Genomic DNA, 18,289 nt, shown 5'->3' on the forward strand with positions numbered 1-18,289 from the left:
AATGTGTTTAAAGTTTAAAACTTTTAGAATGCGGAAAGAATGAACGAGTTTTATACTGGTATATGGTTGTCTACCGGAAAAGATAATAGGTCAATTTGATTAGATAATGAATTCACACAACTTTTATCATACTGTCGTACACTTATTACTATCCTTTTGAATACACACAAAATGTCTACTGTGAATATCTTAGAGGAAGATTTTGGGAAAACAAAGGACGGCTTGTCTGTAAAAAGGCAAGTTTAAAAATATACTAATTACTTTCAACTATGCACAAACGCATTTTAGTGATCACTTTTAAAATATATTGACGTCCTGTCCTATATTTTTCAGGTTTACACTGAAGAATCAAAATAATGTTACAATAAGAATAATCAGTTATGGAGCCATAGTGACTGACATCCTAGTCCCAGACAGAAAAGGCGATGTAAAAGACATTAACCTAGGGTTTGATGATATCAAAGGTATACCTTAAATAGCTTATAAGGTATGATAAAAGACATTGTCAATTTTATCACATCTTCTAACTTTTATTAACATTTACATTGGCAACATTTGGTGGCACATCCAGAGCTTATATACAAAGATGGTTCATATCAGTGATTTTTATTTTAATCGGGTGTTTTAAGTTTATTCCTTTAAACATTATTACCTATACAACAAAATCTGGCTTATCCAGCCTCTTGATCCATTGTAACTTTTACAACAAAATCTAGGTGACCATAGATGGTAAGGCCAACAATCCCCAATCTCGTTTATATTGCATTGTTCCCTCCCACAATATTGACAAACATCCCTTCAGTCAAACTGTTTAATCAGGTTTTGAAATCTTTATTTTTTAAAGTATAGCCCTGCCAAATTGCAAACACCAACATGTTGAATACGTTTTCTGTTTTTTTGCTTAGGATACGAGAGTCCACGTCAGAGATATTTTGGTGCTTTGTGTGGTAGAGTTGCAAATAGAATCGCTGATGGGAAGTTTACATTAGATGGAACTGACTATAAACTTGCGATTAATAATGGTCCAAACCATCTTCATGGAGGTTTAAAAGGTTTTGATAAGGTATTCTAATATGACGTCCTTATTACGCTTTGAAAACAAAGTCGTGTTCTAATGAGCATAAAAAATATGTTTGACACATGCGCACGAACTTACTGTGTATATAAGTGTTATTTCCATCGTTATCTTTAAAATGCAGCAGCTAGCATACAATTTTATTATATCATTTTTATATAACAACATATATTTACCCTGCTCGTGGTTTTTAAACTTATCAAATATGAATTGTAATGCACAGACTCCTCGGGGAGGAAACGGGAAAAGCCAAACGTTTTTATGGTATTTTTCTACGCTCCGATCTATAAAAATACTGCATTTGTCCTATTAGAATCGAAATAATTCCTTCATGTCATGTTCTTTGCTCATTTTAACATGGGTAGGCATTATATTTGACCACATTTTACACGCTCAATGTAAAATATCGACAAATATAATGCCTACCCATGTTAAAATGAGCATAGAGCATGACATGAAGGAATTATTTCTTAATTTTATGCTAATTTTTATGTTATTATATCGGAAAAGACTTCTACGCTTATCAATAACACAATATAAAGACTTTTTAGTCAGCTTTATTATGAAAAATAAATCAAATATCTTAAAAAAAAAGAAAAAGACGATGTTTTATTTCCATTAATACTCACACAGGGAGCATAAAACAACATAAGACATTAATAAGGCAATAACAAAAAGAAACAACAATACATTAGTATACATACAAAGAAAAACCTTTAAAAGGAGGAAAAACCAGTTTAAACATCATGAAGAACACACAGATATAAATACACGTTTACCTCCTTTTACTATCCTCTACTCTGATATGAAAAAAATGCTTTGTACATCAAAAATTTAAATAACCCAATATTATAGTACCATCAATCTACAGTAAGTTTGAGATTCCAACGAACAATTTTATTCTAAATATATATGGTAACACTGTCTCAATGATGAACTTACTGAAATTTTCACAGCTGATAATACATTAGGATTATAATTTTAAATTGATAGAAACGATCTTCATTATAGTAAAAGTATATTCCAACAGGTTGTATGGAAAGCTGATGTCAAAGATTCAAAAGTAGTGATGTCGTACACAAGTCCAGATGGTGAGGAGAATTACCCCGGGGAACTAACTACAACTGTTACATACGAACTGACCAATGATAACGAGTTAATCATAGATTATACAGCCACTACTACTAAAGCCACGCCCATTAATGTAACCAATCATTCCTATTTTAACCTTGCGGGACAAGTAAGTTTAGTAAAGCTCCGTACGCGTGTATCTATTTTATTTTTTCTCTCTCCAGGAATAAATTAAAACAATATTTAAAAGAAGTGGTTATTACAAATTGAAAATAAAAGGTGTATTTCTTGCCAACAAAACAAATAAACAATCAAGCAGGTCAAATCACTGTGATTTCTACTCTGATCTACTCTGTTGGACATATTTTTGTCATTAGATGCATTGCAATTTGTTTTCTGGACACTGAGTAATCATTCTTAAAACGATGTAATCTTAATTCTAGTTGAATTATGTCGATCTACGTCTTTCTTAAGTACGCTGTGTGTCCTTAATTTATTGTTAGTACAACTTTTTATTTTTTTACAGGGTTCTGTTAATATAGATGATCATGTTATCAAAGTAAATGCTGACTATTATACTCCTTTGAACGAAAACGTCATTCCAACAGGTGCGTAATGCTAGCACATATCGCATCGTAAGTACGAGTTATGTGGCAGTATCACTGTAAGCAATGCATTTTGCAGATCTTTGTAAAAGATTAGACAATTTGTTAGTTTTCCTCAATATAAAATTTGAAGCGGGGCGCAGACAAATACATGAACGTTTCCATGAAAAATTAAAAATTAAAAATAACAAAAATAAACTCCGAGGAAAATTCAAAACGGAAAGTCCCAAAGCAAATGGCAAAATCAAAAGCTCAAACACATCAAACGAATGGACAACAACTGCCATATTCCTGACTTGGTACAGGCATTTTTCTTATGCAGAAAATGGTGCTATAGCTAGATAAACTTCTCACTTTCATGACAATCTCAGAAAGTTCCATTACATAGACAATGATGTGTGAACAAAACAAACAGACATGTTATGTAAAAATGGGTAAAAAAATGGGTAAAGCAGTCATCAGCGTGTAATCGATTTCTATTCGGAAGTAGATTGCACAAAGTTTGAATAAATAAAGCAATTACAATAGGGATTATGTAACTATAAAGAATCCTACCAATTTAACATCTTTTATATCATGTTGTTATGTATTTAGATATATATGTTTTAGATATGTGTCATTCAGTTTTATATGTTTTACGGAATTGTACAAGTGATGTCCGGAAACGCCTTTGTATTTACTCTCTCTTTAATTAAATGTCGTCAACGTCAGACGTGTCTTTATTGCTTGAGCTAGTCCCAACCTAAAACTTATAACGAAGACGAGGCGATATCGTTTCATGGTGGGGGACCCGGGCTGTCTATGTGAAAACCAGAAATCCTGTGTCCGGAAACGCCTTTGTATTTACTCTCTCTTTTATTAAATGTCGTCAACGTCAGACGTGTCATTATTGCTCGAGCTAGTACCAACCCAAAACTTATAATAATACGATGCGATATCGTTATAATGTCCTTTCATGTTACCAACCACGCTCTCGATTTAGATATCGCGATACAATTATTAATTTATTAGTCATAATTAAATGATCGTTTATGTGATTTCCCCCCTTATTCTACCTTTTCAGGTGAAATTGCTCCCGTAGAAGGAACCCCATACGATATTCGGACAGCAGTACGCCTAGGAGATCAGATAAAAAAAGTCAACAATGGAAAGGGGTTTGACATAAACTTTTGTGTAGGAAAAACTGGCGAAATGAAAAAATGTGGCAGGTATAATTATATTTTGCTTTGGTTGTTGTTTTAAAAGCAATACACAATCTAGTGGAATACCGAAACATTTTGAATTTAAAAAAAAACTAAGAATCTTCTTGTCCCAGGAATAGATTACCTTAGCCGTATTTGGATCCTCAATGCTATTTAACTTTGTACTTGTTTAGCTTTTTAACTTTTTTATATGAGCGTCACTGATGAGTCTTATGTAGACGAAACGCGCGTCTGGGGTACTAAATTATATTCCAGGTACTTTTGATAACTGATCCAATATAACACCGAATAGAAAACTAAGTTTTAACACAGCAAGCATTATCTAAAATCGTTGCTTCAGTAAAGTAAGCAGTTCATGCTGTATAGTGACACCCATCGTGTTGCTCATAGATAGTAAAATCTGATGACAAGTGTCATTTGGTGGCGTTATATTGGAGGAAAAGAGATTTTGTATGATTTTCAATTTTAGTTCATTTTTATATATTTCGGAGTAGTATGACGTCCACTATTGCTGAACTAGTACCCATTTTCTATTCAGGAGCCAGCTGAAGCAAGCCTCCGGTTGCGAGATTTTCTCGCTGTGTTGAAAACATATTGGTGTCTTTTGGCTGTTTTCTGCTCTTCGGTCGTATTGTTGTCTCTTTGACACATTCCCCATTTCGATTCTCGATTTTACCATGTTAGTCATTACACACCCCAAAGTGTTGATGTCTATAACACGTACGAAATGACAAGTGGGCGTTACAGAACATAACCTGATTAAGTCAGTTGATAACCAGTTACATGAGCGCGCCAAGGAAAGGTCTTGTCCACGCTGTTATACAATGATTCTAAGCGTATATGGAAAATCGTCGAGGAAATAAAATATTTAAAACTTTTCAAAATATTATGAAACATAATTGCCCAATTTAAAAACAGGACAATATTCATTGTAAATATGTCACCTATGTCTACAAATCTGGCAAAAATGATATCAATTGATGACATTAAGTCACCAAAAGAGTTACTCCACTAATTCCTTCGTGAATGTTTTTTGACAATCTAATTTATACTTTTATAAAGTCATGGTTCTTTTTTTAACTTTAGTGTCTCACATAATTTTGTAGAGTAGAACATCCACCCTCAGGACGAGTTCTGGAAGTATCAAGCACAGAGCCTGGTTTACAGGTATACACATCGTACTATCTAGACAATGTCCAGGGAAAAGCAGGTGCTACATACGGACAGTTTAGTGCCTTCTGTTTAGAAACACAACATTATGCTGATAGTGTCAATCATGTAAGTAGTCTAGAATTATTTTTCGTAATCAACTTAATAAATTCAGTCATTTGCCTCAGCTTAGTTTTTCAATTAATTTCCTTCAGTTTACTTATTTTGTTTGCGTCATACTAGATGGCAGAATTTTTATGATGATTTTTTTAGTTTGAATTCTATTTAAAGAAATGAATTGCTCTCATAATTTACCGCCTACAAAATGAAGTTAAGAATAAAGATATCTATATTAGAATATTTTTATTTTTATTTCTTTTTATTTACTTCAGGATAATTTTCCAAGTACGATCCTTAGACCTGGTGAAACGTACAGACATACTACACATTATAAATTCAGCACTATATGAGAGAAACGGTGAAATCGGTACCACATTTGGAATCACTTTTGAAGAGAAATCCAAAATTGTTGTTATTGTAACAAATAAAGAAATTTATGTCAATGGAATTAACCAATTTCCCTGAATTCACCTTTGCACTTTTAATATTATAGAATGTTTCGTAAGCTTCAATTTTATAGCTGGAAGTATAAAAAAAAATTAACTCAACTTGCCTATTCTTGTGTTTGTCGTTTAATGTTACATCAACCCCTCCTCATTGGAGAACTTAAAGTTGATGGAAGTACTTTGATAAGGTTTGTTACATATATTCAATGTTTTAATGTTAATCGGGACGATTAAGAGCTTGACATATTGAATGTTAACCTATCTATAATGGAATACCATTTGTTTACGTCAAGTTATCTGCGGATTGTTTCTGTTGTGTGGTGATGTCTGCAAAGACTTATCATTCATATTAACTAAATATTCGTGTTCCTAGGAACTGCATGAAGGCCGTTATAGTAATCAATCGTCGATTAACCAGAAGTAAAATTCAGTCACTGATTGCTGCTGTGACTTTACCATGACACCAAATGTTCTCAAAATCACAGGGATTTACATTATCCCATAATTTATTATCAAAACAAGCTTGGTATCAGATGAAACTGCATGGAGTTCAAAAGTTATCATCTGGAAACTACTGCTTTGATCCCGAAACCCAATTTTTACTTCCGGACGACACTCATAACGTTAGTCAGATAGCCTATTTTCTACCATTACTTACCTTCTATAAACAATCGTAACTACTTGGCCATTCTCGCTATGCAGTACAACATTTCTTCGTGCAACCAGAAAGGCCGAGTAGTTCCAAACTGATTATTTTGCAAATTTGGGATGCGCATGTAAATATATCGAAAAGAAAAGAAGGGGTCGAAATTACAAATACGAGTTGTGGGATCAAAAATTATATTGTTTTGATAATCCATCGCTTAATTGGTTTTAAAAAAGAGGCGAAAGATTTCAGAGGGCCATTCAAACTCTTTAGTCGAAAATAAATAGACAACGCCATGGAAATAAAAAGAACGCGATCAAATTATTATTATTATTTTTTTAACGATAACAAAATAACAAATATTTTTATTAAATTATTTCCTGTTATGTAAATATCTAAGAAACCCAGGTCGCATACTTAGGGACGGACCCCTGTTTTTTAACAGCCTCATTTGACCAGGGAAAATATCATATGAGTTTAAGCTTCACACAGTTTTCATAATTATACATTTATAGCTAACCAATACAATTGATTTTATGTCAATAAATACGTTACCATCATAAATTCTGAGTGCATCCATCTGCGCAAGTCTGACAGGCGGAAAACCCCAAATAAAAATATCATCCAATGAGAAGAGGGATGACCAGTGCCCGTATAACCATGCCTTTATATCATCCATTTAATTTCCGCCTGCGCATCGAGACGCACGTATTTTTGTATTTTACACAACTTACAAAGAAGACTAAAAGTTTTTGTTTTTACTATATTGAATATCGTAGGTATCGCCATACCATTATTTATTTGACATTTTTTTGTTATTATATTGTTGTTATAAGTGTTTAACTTCATACTTATTTAATTATGGAGTTTAATGCTCCCAGTCCTTACGAGGCCATTACAGGTGGTGATGTTTTCTTAGACGGTTCGTTACCTTTTCCTGTGACCGTTACAGCGGTAGGGCAGGGAACCCCTCCTAATAGTAGTCAACTAACCGACGTTTTGACTTCTTTACTTCGGTGACTACTAAGACCTGTCAACAGACCCAGCATGCAGGTTCTGTCGGTTATGATGGAGGTGTCCCTACCACTACCACTGTTACACACACCCTTTCTAGATTGTTTCGCAACCTTCTGTTCCTGTGTCTTTATCTTCATCTGTAATTGGTCAGTCTTCTACCAATTCTGGTAAAGAACCGGAGACTGAAGATGCTCCTTCCTTCTTGAAGGATCTCAGAGATTCTGTCTATACAATCATGAGAGATGTCAACAAGGTGCCTTTTCAGTCACTTCCCAGATCCAAGAAACTAACCTCCACTTTTGAGGCTTCATGTGGTCTGTCTGTAGATGATAATAAATAGTAGTTTTCCACAGTCTAATCATATGTCCAACTCTTTGCAGATCATTAATGATGGGATTGTGGCTAATGAGTCCCAATTTTCCCAGGTTAGTGGTTTCGGTCTTCACTTCACTTTATTCACTGAGCAATTCCGCTCTAATGATTATGAACTGTTTTACTCTATTTTGGGTAAACTAGTACCCAAATGTGACAAGGTGTTTTCATCTACTATTTCTTCTAAACCCGCCGATGGACTGCGTCTTATGCAGTCTGTTTGGTCTAAAACAGAGAATCTTCTTAGAAACGCTTCTCATGTTCTAGGCACTGCTGAACATTTCTTATCAGCAGTTGCCCCAGTTCTTAAAGACTCTTCTCTTCCACCAGAGGTCAAACCTTTCCTATTACAGGTAGACAAGGCAAGGCAAAGGTGTCCGATAATCTTAAGGATGCTTTAATCAAGTCTCATTTGGATGAGAAGATATTTGGGATATCACTTGATGAGGTACAGAAGCATCTCAATCAAACTCCAGCCCCAGTGAAGGTAAATGTATTTCTTACGGGAAATAATTCTAAACGAGGTAGTTATTCTTCTGCTGGAGGCTCATTTTATAATTCTCAGGAAAAGAGGAGGAAAATCACTAATGATGGAGGTAATAAACCTAAAAATTCTTCAATCCCTAGGTCTAAACCTAACAGTTTTAAAAGAGGTGGCAAGAGGACCAACCCCTCTTCCTAGGAAGTTGCCCCTTCGTACGTGACTGTCCGAACCCAATCCAAAGATGTACTACAAAGCTCCTCTCTCTCAATTTCCAGTAGGGGGGAGATTAACTCATTTTCTAAAAACATGGATAAGTATTACCTCAGATTGTTGGGTTCTGTCAGTAATTCGAGGGGGATTGACTCTTCAATTCAAATAACAACCACCTCTTTCACCTGTTCCTATTCCACTGTCCAATACTCAAGATCCACAGAAGTTTATTCTTCTGTCAACAGAAGTAGAGACTCTTTTGACAAAGAGGGCAGTGGAGGAAGTCCCTGTACCTTCAATATATCCAGGTTTCTATTCTCGTCTCTTCCTTGTATCGAAGAAGACCGGAGGAATGAGACCAGTCATCGATTTGTCTATCCTCAACTCTTACATGATTATTCCCCATTTCAAAATGGAGACCAATCGTTCATTAAGAGCTTCTATTCTTCCAGGTATGTGGACAACATCCCTGGACCTGACGGACGCTTATTTTCATGTTCCAGTTTGCCATTCATACCGCAAATTCCTTCGGTTTGTTTGGAACAAAATGGTTTACCAATTCAGGGCTCTCCCTTTTGGTCTGTCAACTGCACCACTAGCTTTTACCAAACTTATGCAGGTAGCAATTGCTCACTTTCATTTACAGGCTATTCATATTCATTCTTACCTGGACGACTCACTGATCAAGGAATTTTCTCCCGAGAAACTCTATCTGAATACCGATGTAGTCATCAGATTGCTGCTCTCTCTGAGGTTTCTCATTTTGTGGAAAAAGTCGGACCTCATGCCGTCTCAGGACTTTATTTTTCTAGGCGAACATTACCTTACTCATCAGTGCATAGTTCGACCTCCTCAGGAAAAGTTTCAGAATCTTTGTTAAAAAATTCATCTGTTTCTATCTCAAAAAACAGTCACTGCTCGCCAGTTTTCACAACTGGTAGGTCTCTTGAATTCTCTAGCCGATGTTGTTCCACTTGGTCGCCTTCACATTCGACCTCTTCAATTTTATCTACACCAACTTTGGCTCACAGCTACACAGAGTTGGGAGTTTCCAGTTCCAATCATTCATCAGGAATTGTTTCCTCATTATTTTGGTAGACTTCTCAAGCAAACGTTTTGAGAGGCCAACTTCTGTCCTCTCCAGTTCCAAATCAGACTCTGTTCACAGATGCCTCCAACCTCGGTTGGGGGGCTTATCTGGAAGGTCTTTCAGTGTCAGGAGTGTGGACTCCAGATCTTTTGAAGGAACACATCAACATACTAGAAATGAAGGCAGTGCGTCTTGCCCTGTCTCATTTTCAGCCCCAACTGCAGAACAAATCTCTGGTTCTAGCAACGGACAACACCACTGTGGTGGCTTATTTGCGAAACCAAGGGGGAACTCATTGTTACGAGCTGTATCTTTTAGCAAGAGAAATCCTTCTTCTTTGCAATCATCTTCATCTACAGATTGTAGTTCGTCAAGTCCCAGGGAAACTCAATGTGTTAGCAGATGCTCTGTCAAGAACACTTACCCCAGTCAATACAGAGTGGGAACTTCTACAATCAGTATTTCAGGCAATAACACTTCAGTGGGGGTTTCCCCGTGTAGACCTGTTTGCAACAAGCATCAATTACAAAGTTCAAGTGTTCATGTCTCCTGTACCAGATCCGAAAGCTTACGCAGTAGACTGCATGAGTGTTCCTTGGGACGGGATGTTCGCTTACGTTTTCCCACCGTTCAGATTTCTGTCACAAGTTCTTCGGAAGATCTCATTAGAGCAAGGTTTGATCATTCTTATTGCTCCAGCTTGGCCAAACAAGCCTGGTTTCCAGATCTTCTTCATCATCCTGTGCTCGTCCACTGGTTCTACCAGTACAACACAATCTTCTGTCCCAGTTCAAGGGCAAGATACTTCATCCCAATCCAGAGAAGCTACATCTGTTTGCGTGGCTTCTCTCAGCGATAGCTTCAAGGAGAGAGGTTTTTCTGAATGCGCAGACAGACATCTCTCCAGGGCAGTCAGAGATTCCACTAACATCGTCTATGATGCCAAGTGGACTATCTTCAATAGTTTGTGTATTGAGAAGGAAATTGATCCTTTCCACATTTCTGTACAACAACTAGCAGACTTTCTGATCCACCTTTTTGAAGAGAAAGGATTATCTCCCTCTTCTATTAAAGGCTATAGATCAGCTATTTCTAGGACGATTCAACTGTCTGGAGGTCCAGACTTTGGTAATGGTGAATATTCATTTCTCTTTTAGTTAAGAATTTCACTCTTGAACGCCCTAGACAGAGAGTTTTAATCCCGTCTTGGAATTTGAGTCTTGTTTTATCAGCTTTAAAAAAAACATCCTTTTAAACCTGCGGAAAAGGTTGAAATCAAGTTTTTGTCGTATAAGTGTTGTTTCCTTCTTGCCTTGGCCTCTGGTAGAAGAAGAAGTGAAATGCATGCTTTTTCCATTGCTGACTACTGCCTTCGTTTTAATAGGGATAAGTCATCTGTTACCCTTTTAACGGATCCAGCTTTTTTTAGCCAAAAATCAAATTCCTGGTAGAGGTTCAGAACCGATAGTGATTCCAGCCCTTCCTGATGATTCAAGTTCTAAAGTACTCTGTGCTATCCGAGTCTTACTTTTATATCTTCAGAGAACTCGAAGTTTCCGCACCTCCTCAAATTCCAGGTTATTTATTCCTATTAACCAAGGAAAACAAGATTTGTCTGTTAAAACCATTTCAACTTGGATCTGTAAAACTATTCAATTAGCTTACAGTTTTTCTAATGAAGAACTTCTGAATAGTATGCATGTTAAAGCCCATGATGTTAGAGCTATTTCTACCTCCTGGGCCCTGTTTAATAATGCTTCTTTATGCCCGCGTCACACTGTCCCGATTTTTACGCCGATGGCAACACGATTATGGAAATTTCAAAATCGGGACTGATCGTATCCAGATCGGGCTATTCGTAGTGCCATCTTTAACAATCGTAGAACCATCGGCCATTGTTTTAGCGTTCGGGTACAAATTCGGGAAGGGTTCTAAATTTTTTAACATGTTAAAAAATCCCCGAAGGTGCGTCCGATGTTGAGGGTTCGTATTGAGTTCGTATCACCATCCTCACCATCGTAATGTCACCGGGAATATATCTTTGAACATCGTATTGCATTCGTGTTTCCATCGTTTCCATCGGGCAGTTTTGACTCTACGATGTCTACACGAATGAATCACGAAGCTACCCGAAGGTCTTACGATGGCAACACGACTTCGTGAAGACCTCGTAATCCCGTCTTGTTGCCATCGAATAAAAGTACGAAGGCGACTAGATGGAACTACGACGGCAATAAATCCAGCTATATGTAAGTTAATTTTCGCGCTAAAATACATTTAAAGTGCCATGCGCGATATGCAGTAGTCAGTGTAATACAACAGTTAAGAAAGACGTTCACAAAACATGGAGCTCATATCATATGATTCTATGAGAACAAGAAAGGCGACAGCGTTGTTTCTATAGTTCAAATGGAACAAGAAGAGCAGCTATTACAGGCTTAGGATTTACTTTTACAAATAAAATATTATTTTTTGTCAATTTTTCATATCAAGTAACACAATGAAAATCATAAACGCGCGTCGTACACCAACACTGCAGGTACACGTACATAGGGAAACCAACTTTTTCTTCATTATTCTGATTTTTTATGTACCGTCTGAATTGTTGTCACACGAATGTTTACTCCATAATCATTTTGTTTTCTATATTTCATATTTTGCTGCATTTGTTGCTTTCCCCACATCCTTCCTTTTGTCTATATTATTATAATCTTCTCCTGGAAAGAGCTCTTTTTGAATAAAAGGGATCAACGAACCCATTACCTTACCTTTAAGAGAGTTCAGTAAACATGCATATAATTATGGGTGATTATTCAGACTAGTGCACACATTTTACCGTCGTTCAAACAAGGCAATGCCGAGCGTTGAATCCCCTCGTATGTAACATATTGGGGACAAATATGGACACTATATTTGTATATGATACATGCAGAAAAAGGTAAATTGAATATGCATGTTTGATACATAAACTACTTTTTTTAAGAAATCAACCAAAACATTCAGTAACTGGAAATACCTTTAATATTTTCTTTAGAACCAGCAAGTAAACTAGAGGCTCTAAAGAGCCTATGTCGCTCACCTTGGTATATGTGAATTAAACAAAGGAAGCAGACAGTTCATGACAAAATTGTGTTTAGGTGATTGTGATGTGTTTGTACATCTTACTTTACTGAACAGTCTTGCTGCTTACAATTATCTCTATCTATAATGAACTTTTCGTGTAGTTTCAGTGGAAAATGTTAGTAAAAATTTACAAATTTTATGAAAATTGTTAAAAATTTATTATAAAGGACAATAACTTCTTAGGGGGTCAATTGACCATTTTGGTCATTTTGACTTATGTTTTAGTCTTAAATTGCTGTACATTATTGCTGTTTACAGTTTATCTCTATCTATAACAATATTCAAGATAATAACCCAAAACAGCAAAATTTCTGTGAAATTACCAATTTAGGGGCAGCAACCTAACAACAAGTTGTCGGATTCATCTAAAAATGTATGGGCAGATAGATCTTGACCAGATAAATAATTTTACCCCCATGTCAGATTTGCTCTAAATCCTTTGGTTTTTGAGTTATAAGCCAAAAACTGCATTTTACCCCTATGTTCTATTTTTAGCCGTAGCGGCCATCTTGGTTGGTTTGCCGGGTCACAAAACACAGTTTTTAAACTAAATAGCCTAATAATGATTCTGGCTATGTTTGGTAAAATTTGGCCCAGTATTTTCAGAGGAGAAGATTTTTGTAAAACATTACTAAGATTTACGAAAAATGGTTAAAAATGACTATAAAGGACAATAACTCATAAAGGGGTCAACTGACCATTTTGGTCATGTTGACTTATTTGTAAATCTTACTTTGCTGAACATTATTGCTGTTAACAGTTTATTTCCATCTAAAACAATATTCAAGATAATAACCCAGTTTATCTCTATCTATAACAATATTCAAGATAATAACCCAAAACAGCAAAATTTCTGTGAAATTACCAATTTAGGGGCAGCAACCTAACAACAAGTTGTCGGATTCATCTAAAAATTTCAGGGCAGATAGATCTTGACCAGATAAACAATTTCACCCCCATGTCAGATTTGCTCTAAATCCTTTGGTTTTTGAGTTATAAGCCAAAAACTGCATTTTACCCCTATGTTCTATTTTTAGCCGTAGCGGCCATCTTGGTTGGTTTGCCGGGTCACAAAACACAGTTTTTAAACTAAATAGCCTAATAATGATTCTGGCTATGTTTGGTAAAATTTGGCCCAGTAGTTTCAGAGGAGAAGATTTTTGTAAAACATTACTAAGATTTACGAAAAATGGTTAAAAATGACTATAAAGGGCAATAACTCATTAAGGGGTCAACTGACCATTTTGGTCATGTTGACTTATTTGTAAATCTTACTTTGCTGAACATTATTGCTATTAACAGTTTATTTCCATCTAAAACAATATTCAAGATAATAACCAAAACAGTAACATTTCCTTAGAATTACCAATTTAGAGGCAGCAACCCAACAACGGGTTGTCTGATTCATCTGAATATTTCAGGGCAGATAGATCTTGACCTGATAAACAAATAAACCCCATGTCAGATTTGCTCTAAATGCTTTGGTTTTTGAGTTATAAGCCAAAAACTGCATTTTACCCCTATGGTCTATTTTAAGCCATGGCGGCCATCTTGGTTGGTCGGCCGGAGCGAAAAACACATTTTTTGAAGCAAGATAAATCAATGATGATTGTGGCCAAGTTTGGTTTAATTTGGCCTAGTAGTTTCAGAGGAGAAGATTTTTGTAAAAGTTAACGACGACGGACGACGACAGACGACGGACGACGGACGCCAAGTGATGAGAAAAGCTCACTCGGCCTTTTAGGCCAGGTGAGCTAAAAAATGATCAACCAATTTCCTGTGTATTATGCTATTTCAAGGAGAAAAAACAAGTTCATCTGCATGATCTTGACCTTTGGCCTTGAACGTAAAATCTGTCCGATCATTACAAGGAGGAACAATATACCAAATGTGGTTAAAATCTTTTGAAGCATATTGGTTTTAGAGTGTCCACAACCTGGTGATATTGCCTTGTATTACAACTGCCACTGTGACATTGACCTTTGAACTTTAAAGTCAATAGCGCTCAAGAGTACATACCAAGTTTTGAGCATTTTGGCACTAGAGTATCCATAACAATTTTATCTACACGCAACTTACATGTAGTGTGCGAGGGGATAATAAACTAAGTTTTATAAGAATTAGACAAAAAGATCGATTTATCGTAAGCTGCACACGACGTCTTTTAGACATCGTATGGCCATCGCGCCATCATCGTAATCCATCATGTAGCCTTCGTAATCCATCGCGAAGCCTTCGTAATCCATCGTGTAGCCTTCGTGATCCATCGTGTAGGCTTCGGCTGAGATATGAAGCTTAAATACCAGTCTTCGGTTAACCTTCGTATGTCCATCTTTTGCTATCGTATATAATTTCGGCACCATCATATAGACTTCGTTATTCATCGTACTTGCTTCGGTCACTTTTTGGTATTTTAACGAGATCGGGACCAACTTCGTACGAACTTACAATTTTCGCATTCGGGTGTCCATCGTATATAAAAATCGGGACAGTGTGACGCGGGCATTAGAGGAAGTCTTATCTGCAGGTTTCTGGAGAACTGAAAATTCTTTCATTTCTCATTATCTGCAGTCTTTAGCTACTCAAGCTCAGAGTTTGTACTCCTTAGGACCTTTAGTTTCCACACAAAGAGTTGTGTTCCTCCTGCATCTTCTGGTTCAGGGGATTCAGCTTTGTGTTAGATTCTATATTTCACTCAGAATTTATGATGGTAACGTATTTATTGACATAAAATTGTACATGTTTAAAGTAAAATGAGATTGTATTAAATAAATACTTACCATCATAAATTAAAGGTCCCTCTCCTTCCTCCCCTGTTTTTTCCTATGTCTTCTTGTTTACGTTGGAAAATTAAATGGATGATATAAAGGCATGGTTATACGGGCACTGGTCATCCCTCTTCTCATTGGATGATATTTTTGTTTGGGGTTTTCCGCCTGTCAGACTTGCGCAGATGGATGCACTCAGAATTTATGATGGTAAGTATTTATTTAATAAAATCTCATTTTACTTTAAAAATGTACAATTTTACCTCATACGCATCACTGGCACTGAAATACATTATAATTAATGTATATATATACCCGGGGTGGTGTTCTCGAAGCTATCTTAGGATTAGGACGTGTCCTAAGTCTATCTTATGACAAGTCTTTGTCCTTAGTCGTGTTCTCGGAGCTCTCTTAACTTATGATATATCTCATTTTTCGTCCTAACTTTAGGACACCCAATAAGGTGTCTTAAAAGCATCCTTTCTTCATCCTAGTGTAATAATGTTTGGATTTCGCTTTTGGCTCATTATTTTACGTGAAAATGAACATGAAATGAAACGCACCATCGGTCATAAACTCGTATATAAAGAAATTGTGCATGATTTTAAACTTTGAACTTCGTGTTTCACGATACGATTACACTACAAATTTAATTCTCATTTCAAAACAAATTGTTTTCGAGTTTAAATAACACTCCTTTTTGATATACTTACATTGGTAATCATGCATTTAATTCTGTACATGTTATTATAAAATTCGTAAACAATTTTGTTAAATAATTTCGTCATTAATAAATGTTTTATCAAAAAATTACTTTAACGATTTAAAATTTCGACTTAGGAAATGTTTAGGACGTCCTAACATAAGATTCGTCTGAGAGAGCTTCGAGACACAACTTAAGAGTGTCCTAAGTCGATCTTAAGTCTATCCTAAAATCGGTCTTATCTATGACTTAGGACGAATCTTAGGATACCTTCGAGAACACCGCCCCCGGTTCACTGACTTACATTATACATGTGTTGATTTAAACGTAAAAACTATATATTTGATTACAAAACAATAATAGTTAAAGCTAAAATTTGAAATTATTGAATAATGTGAATGAACAAAAGTTGAAATGATTATGTGACTTACGTATGGATTATAAAAGTATAAAGCACATGTGGTGAGTACTGGGGCCGTATGCATAAAACATCTTAACTTAAGTATTCCTTAAACTTAGATTTCACTAAGAATTTCCTTAGTTAAGTCAAATTCTTAAATGGTATGCAAAAACTTACTTTAAAAGTCTTCACTAAAGCCTCAGTCACACTGTCACGTTTCGACAGCTAGGTTTTAGTACGTGTAGAAATGCTACGTTTCATGGCTTTTTTTTTGTCATTATTAACGGTCCGTACGTTTAACTAGGTTTACGCCACGTTTTGATACGTTCTTCTACGTATTGTTTCGTTTTGTTACGATTTGCTAGGTTATTTTATAACTACAAAGTGTACGTTCTACTAGGTTTTAATACGCTTCAGTACGTATAAACTACGTTTTACTACGGTTTACTACGTTTCACTACGTATTACTAGGGTTTAGTACGTTTCTAAATCGGTTCAAGTGCGCTTTTGCACGATTTCCTACGATTTAGCAAGTTTATTGCACGCAGTATCACGTGTCACTACGCTGTGATCACTTATCATGAAACGGCATCATTATTCAATAAAATTTAGAAAGGACAGAGATTCAAAGAGGGAGCAGAGGAACTAAAACAAATCTGGAGACATTAATAGAGGTACACTTTATAATTATTAATACATCTGTCATTGTAATTAAATTATTTTGTTCCCATTTTATGGTCTAAAAATTTAGATTTTTTGTACTCAAAAGAAAGATTTTATTGTTTTTTCTTTCAGATAAGATTTTTGTTGAGTGGATACATGAATCACGAAAAAACATTTAAAGCTTTGGTTAGAACATTGTCAATGCTTTCCCTTTTATAATAATTGCTCTTTTGAAATATTCTACGTTGCACATTGTCCGTTTTAAATCCAATTTTCCTCTTACCGGTATTTGATTTATCTTTTAGTGTGTTTCAAACCAGACCGTTCTGATGAGGACCAGAGGCAGAGGAAGGGGTCGTGGTTGGCGTGGCAGAGGCCGCATAGTTAGTGTGGCGCCTGAGACTGAAACAACTAATACACAAGAAACAAATGAGCAAACACAAAATAGTGATACTGAACAGCCAGCTAATACCAATAAAGAGAAGCGCAAAAGAAGCAAGCCATTAGAAATACCACAAGAAAAGCAGGATGAGGTGGCAGATTGGTATAGAGAAAACGAACCTCTATACAACAAAGGTACATGTATTTATTTGCTATAATTTAAAATATTAATACGGAGAATAAATGTCAAAAGATGTTAACCCCACCAGTAGACATAGATAAACTTACAGCATGGTCTTTATATTTAAAAATCAATGTGACCGATTTTTTTCTTCTCTTTCAGCTCATTATCAGTACAAAGATACTGCTCTCAAAAATACACGATGGCAAGCAAAAGCTAATGAGCTAGGGGTAGAGGATTGGAAGACTCTCAGGACATGAGTTGAGTCAATGAGATCTCAGCTCGGAAGACTGACACGAGAAGGCAATAAATCTGGTTCAGGGAGAAAAGATGATACTCAAAGAGACAAATGGATCAAAGAAAAATTGGGCTTCTTGGGTCCACATATTGCCAGAATAGAAACCAGAGGAGGAATAAACGTGTGCAATACAGTTGTCTATTACTTAATATTTCAGTTCACTTTTTTTTTACCTTTTATTGTTATTTCCTTTGTTGAATTCCCGTACCTTTTTTCTTTTTCTAAATGGTACTTAATGTTCTGTTTCTACGAAATTCATTTTACAGCTGTTTCATTTCAAAAGTT

The 18,289-nt window shown here is 35.8% G+C and overlaps 2 protein-coding genes across 2 annotated transcripts; both read left to right on the forward strand.

Annotated features, from left to right (window-relative positions):
* The first annotated feature begins 87 nt into the window (after positions 1-87).
* On the forward strand, positions 88-5,669 carry LOC134709744 (galactose mutarotase-like). Its single transcript, XM_063569892.1, has 8 exons — positions 88-236; positions 334-464; positions 906-1,063; positions 2,106-2,315; positions 2,673-2,754; positions 3,815-3,959; positions 5,060-5,231; positions 5,495-5,669. Exons 1-8 carry the CDS (start codon positions 172-174, stop codon positions 5,570-5,572), a joined length of 1,041 nt encoding a protein of 346 aa, XP_063425962.1. The 5' UTR covers positions 88-171; the 3' UTR covers positions 5,573-5,669.
* An 11,670-nt stretch (positions 5,670-17,339) lies between these two features.
* Positions 17,340-18,005, forward strand: LOC134709746 (uncharacterized). Its single transcript, XM_063569893.1, has 2 exons — positions 17,340-17,720; positions 17,869-18,005. The coding sequence occupies exons 1-2, from the start codon at positions 17,474-17,476 to the stop codon at positions 17,964-17,966; spliced, it is 345 nt and encodes a 114-aa protein (XP_063425963.1). The 5' UTR covers positions 17,340-17,473; the 3' UTR covers positions 17,967-18,005.
* The last annotated feature ends 284 nt before the right edge of the window (positions 18,006-18,289 follow it).

Source organism: Mytilus trossulus, chromosome 3 (genome assembly GCF_036588685.1).
Source record: "Mytilus trossulus isolate FHL-02 chromosome 3, PNRI_Mtr1.1.1.hap1, whole genome shotgun sequence".
In the NCBI taxonomy this organism is placed as follows: Eukaryota; Metazoa; Mollusca; class Bivalvia; order Mytilida; family Mytilidae; genus Mytilus; species Mytilus trossulus.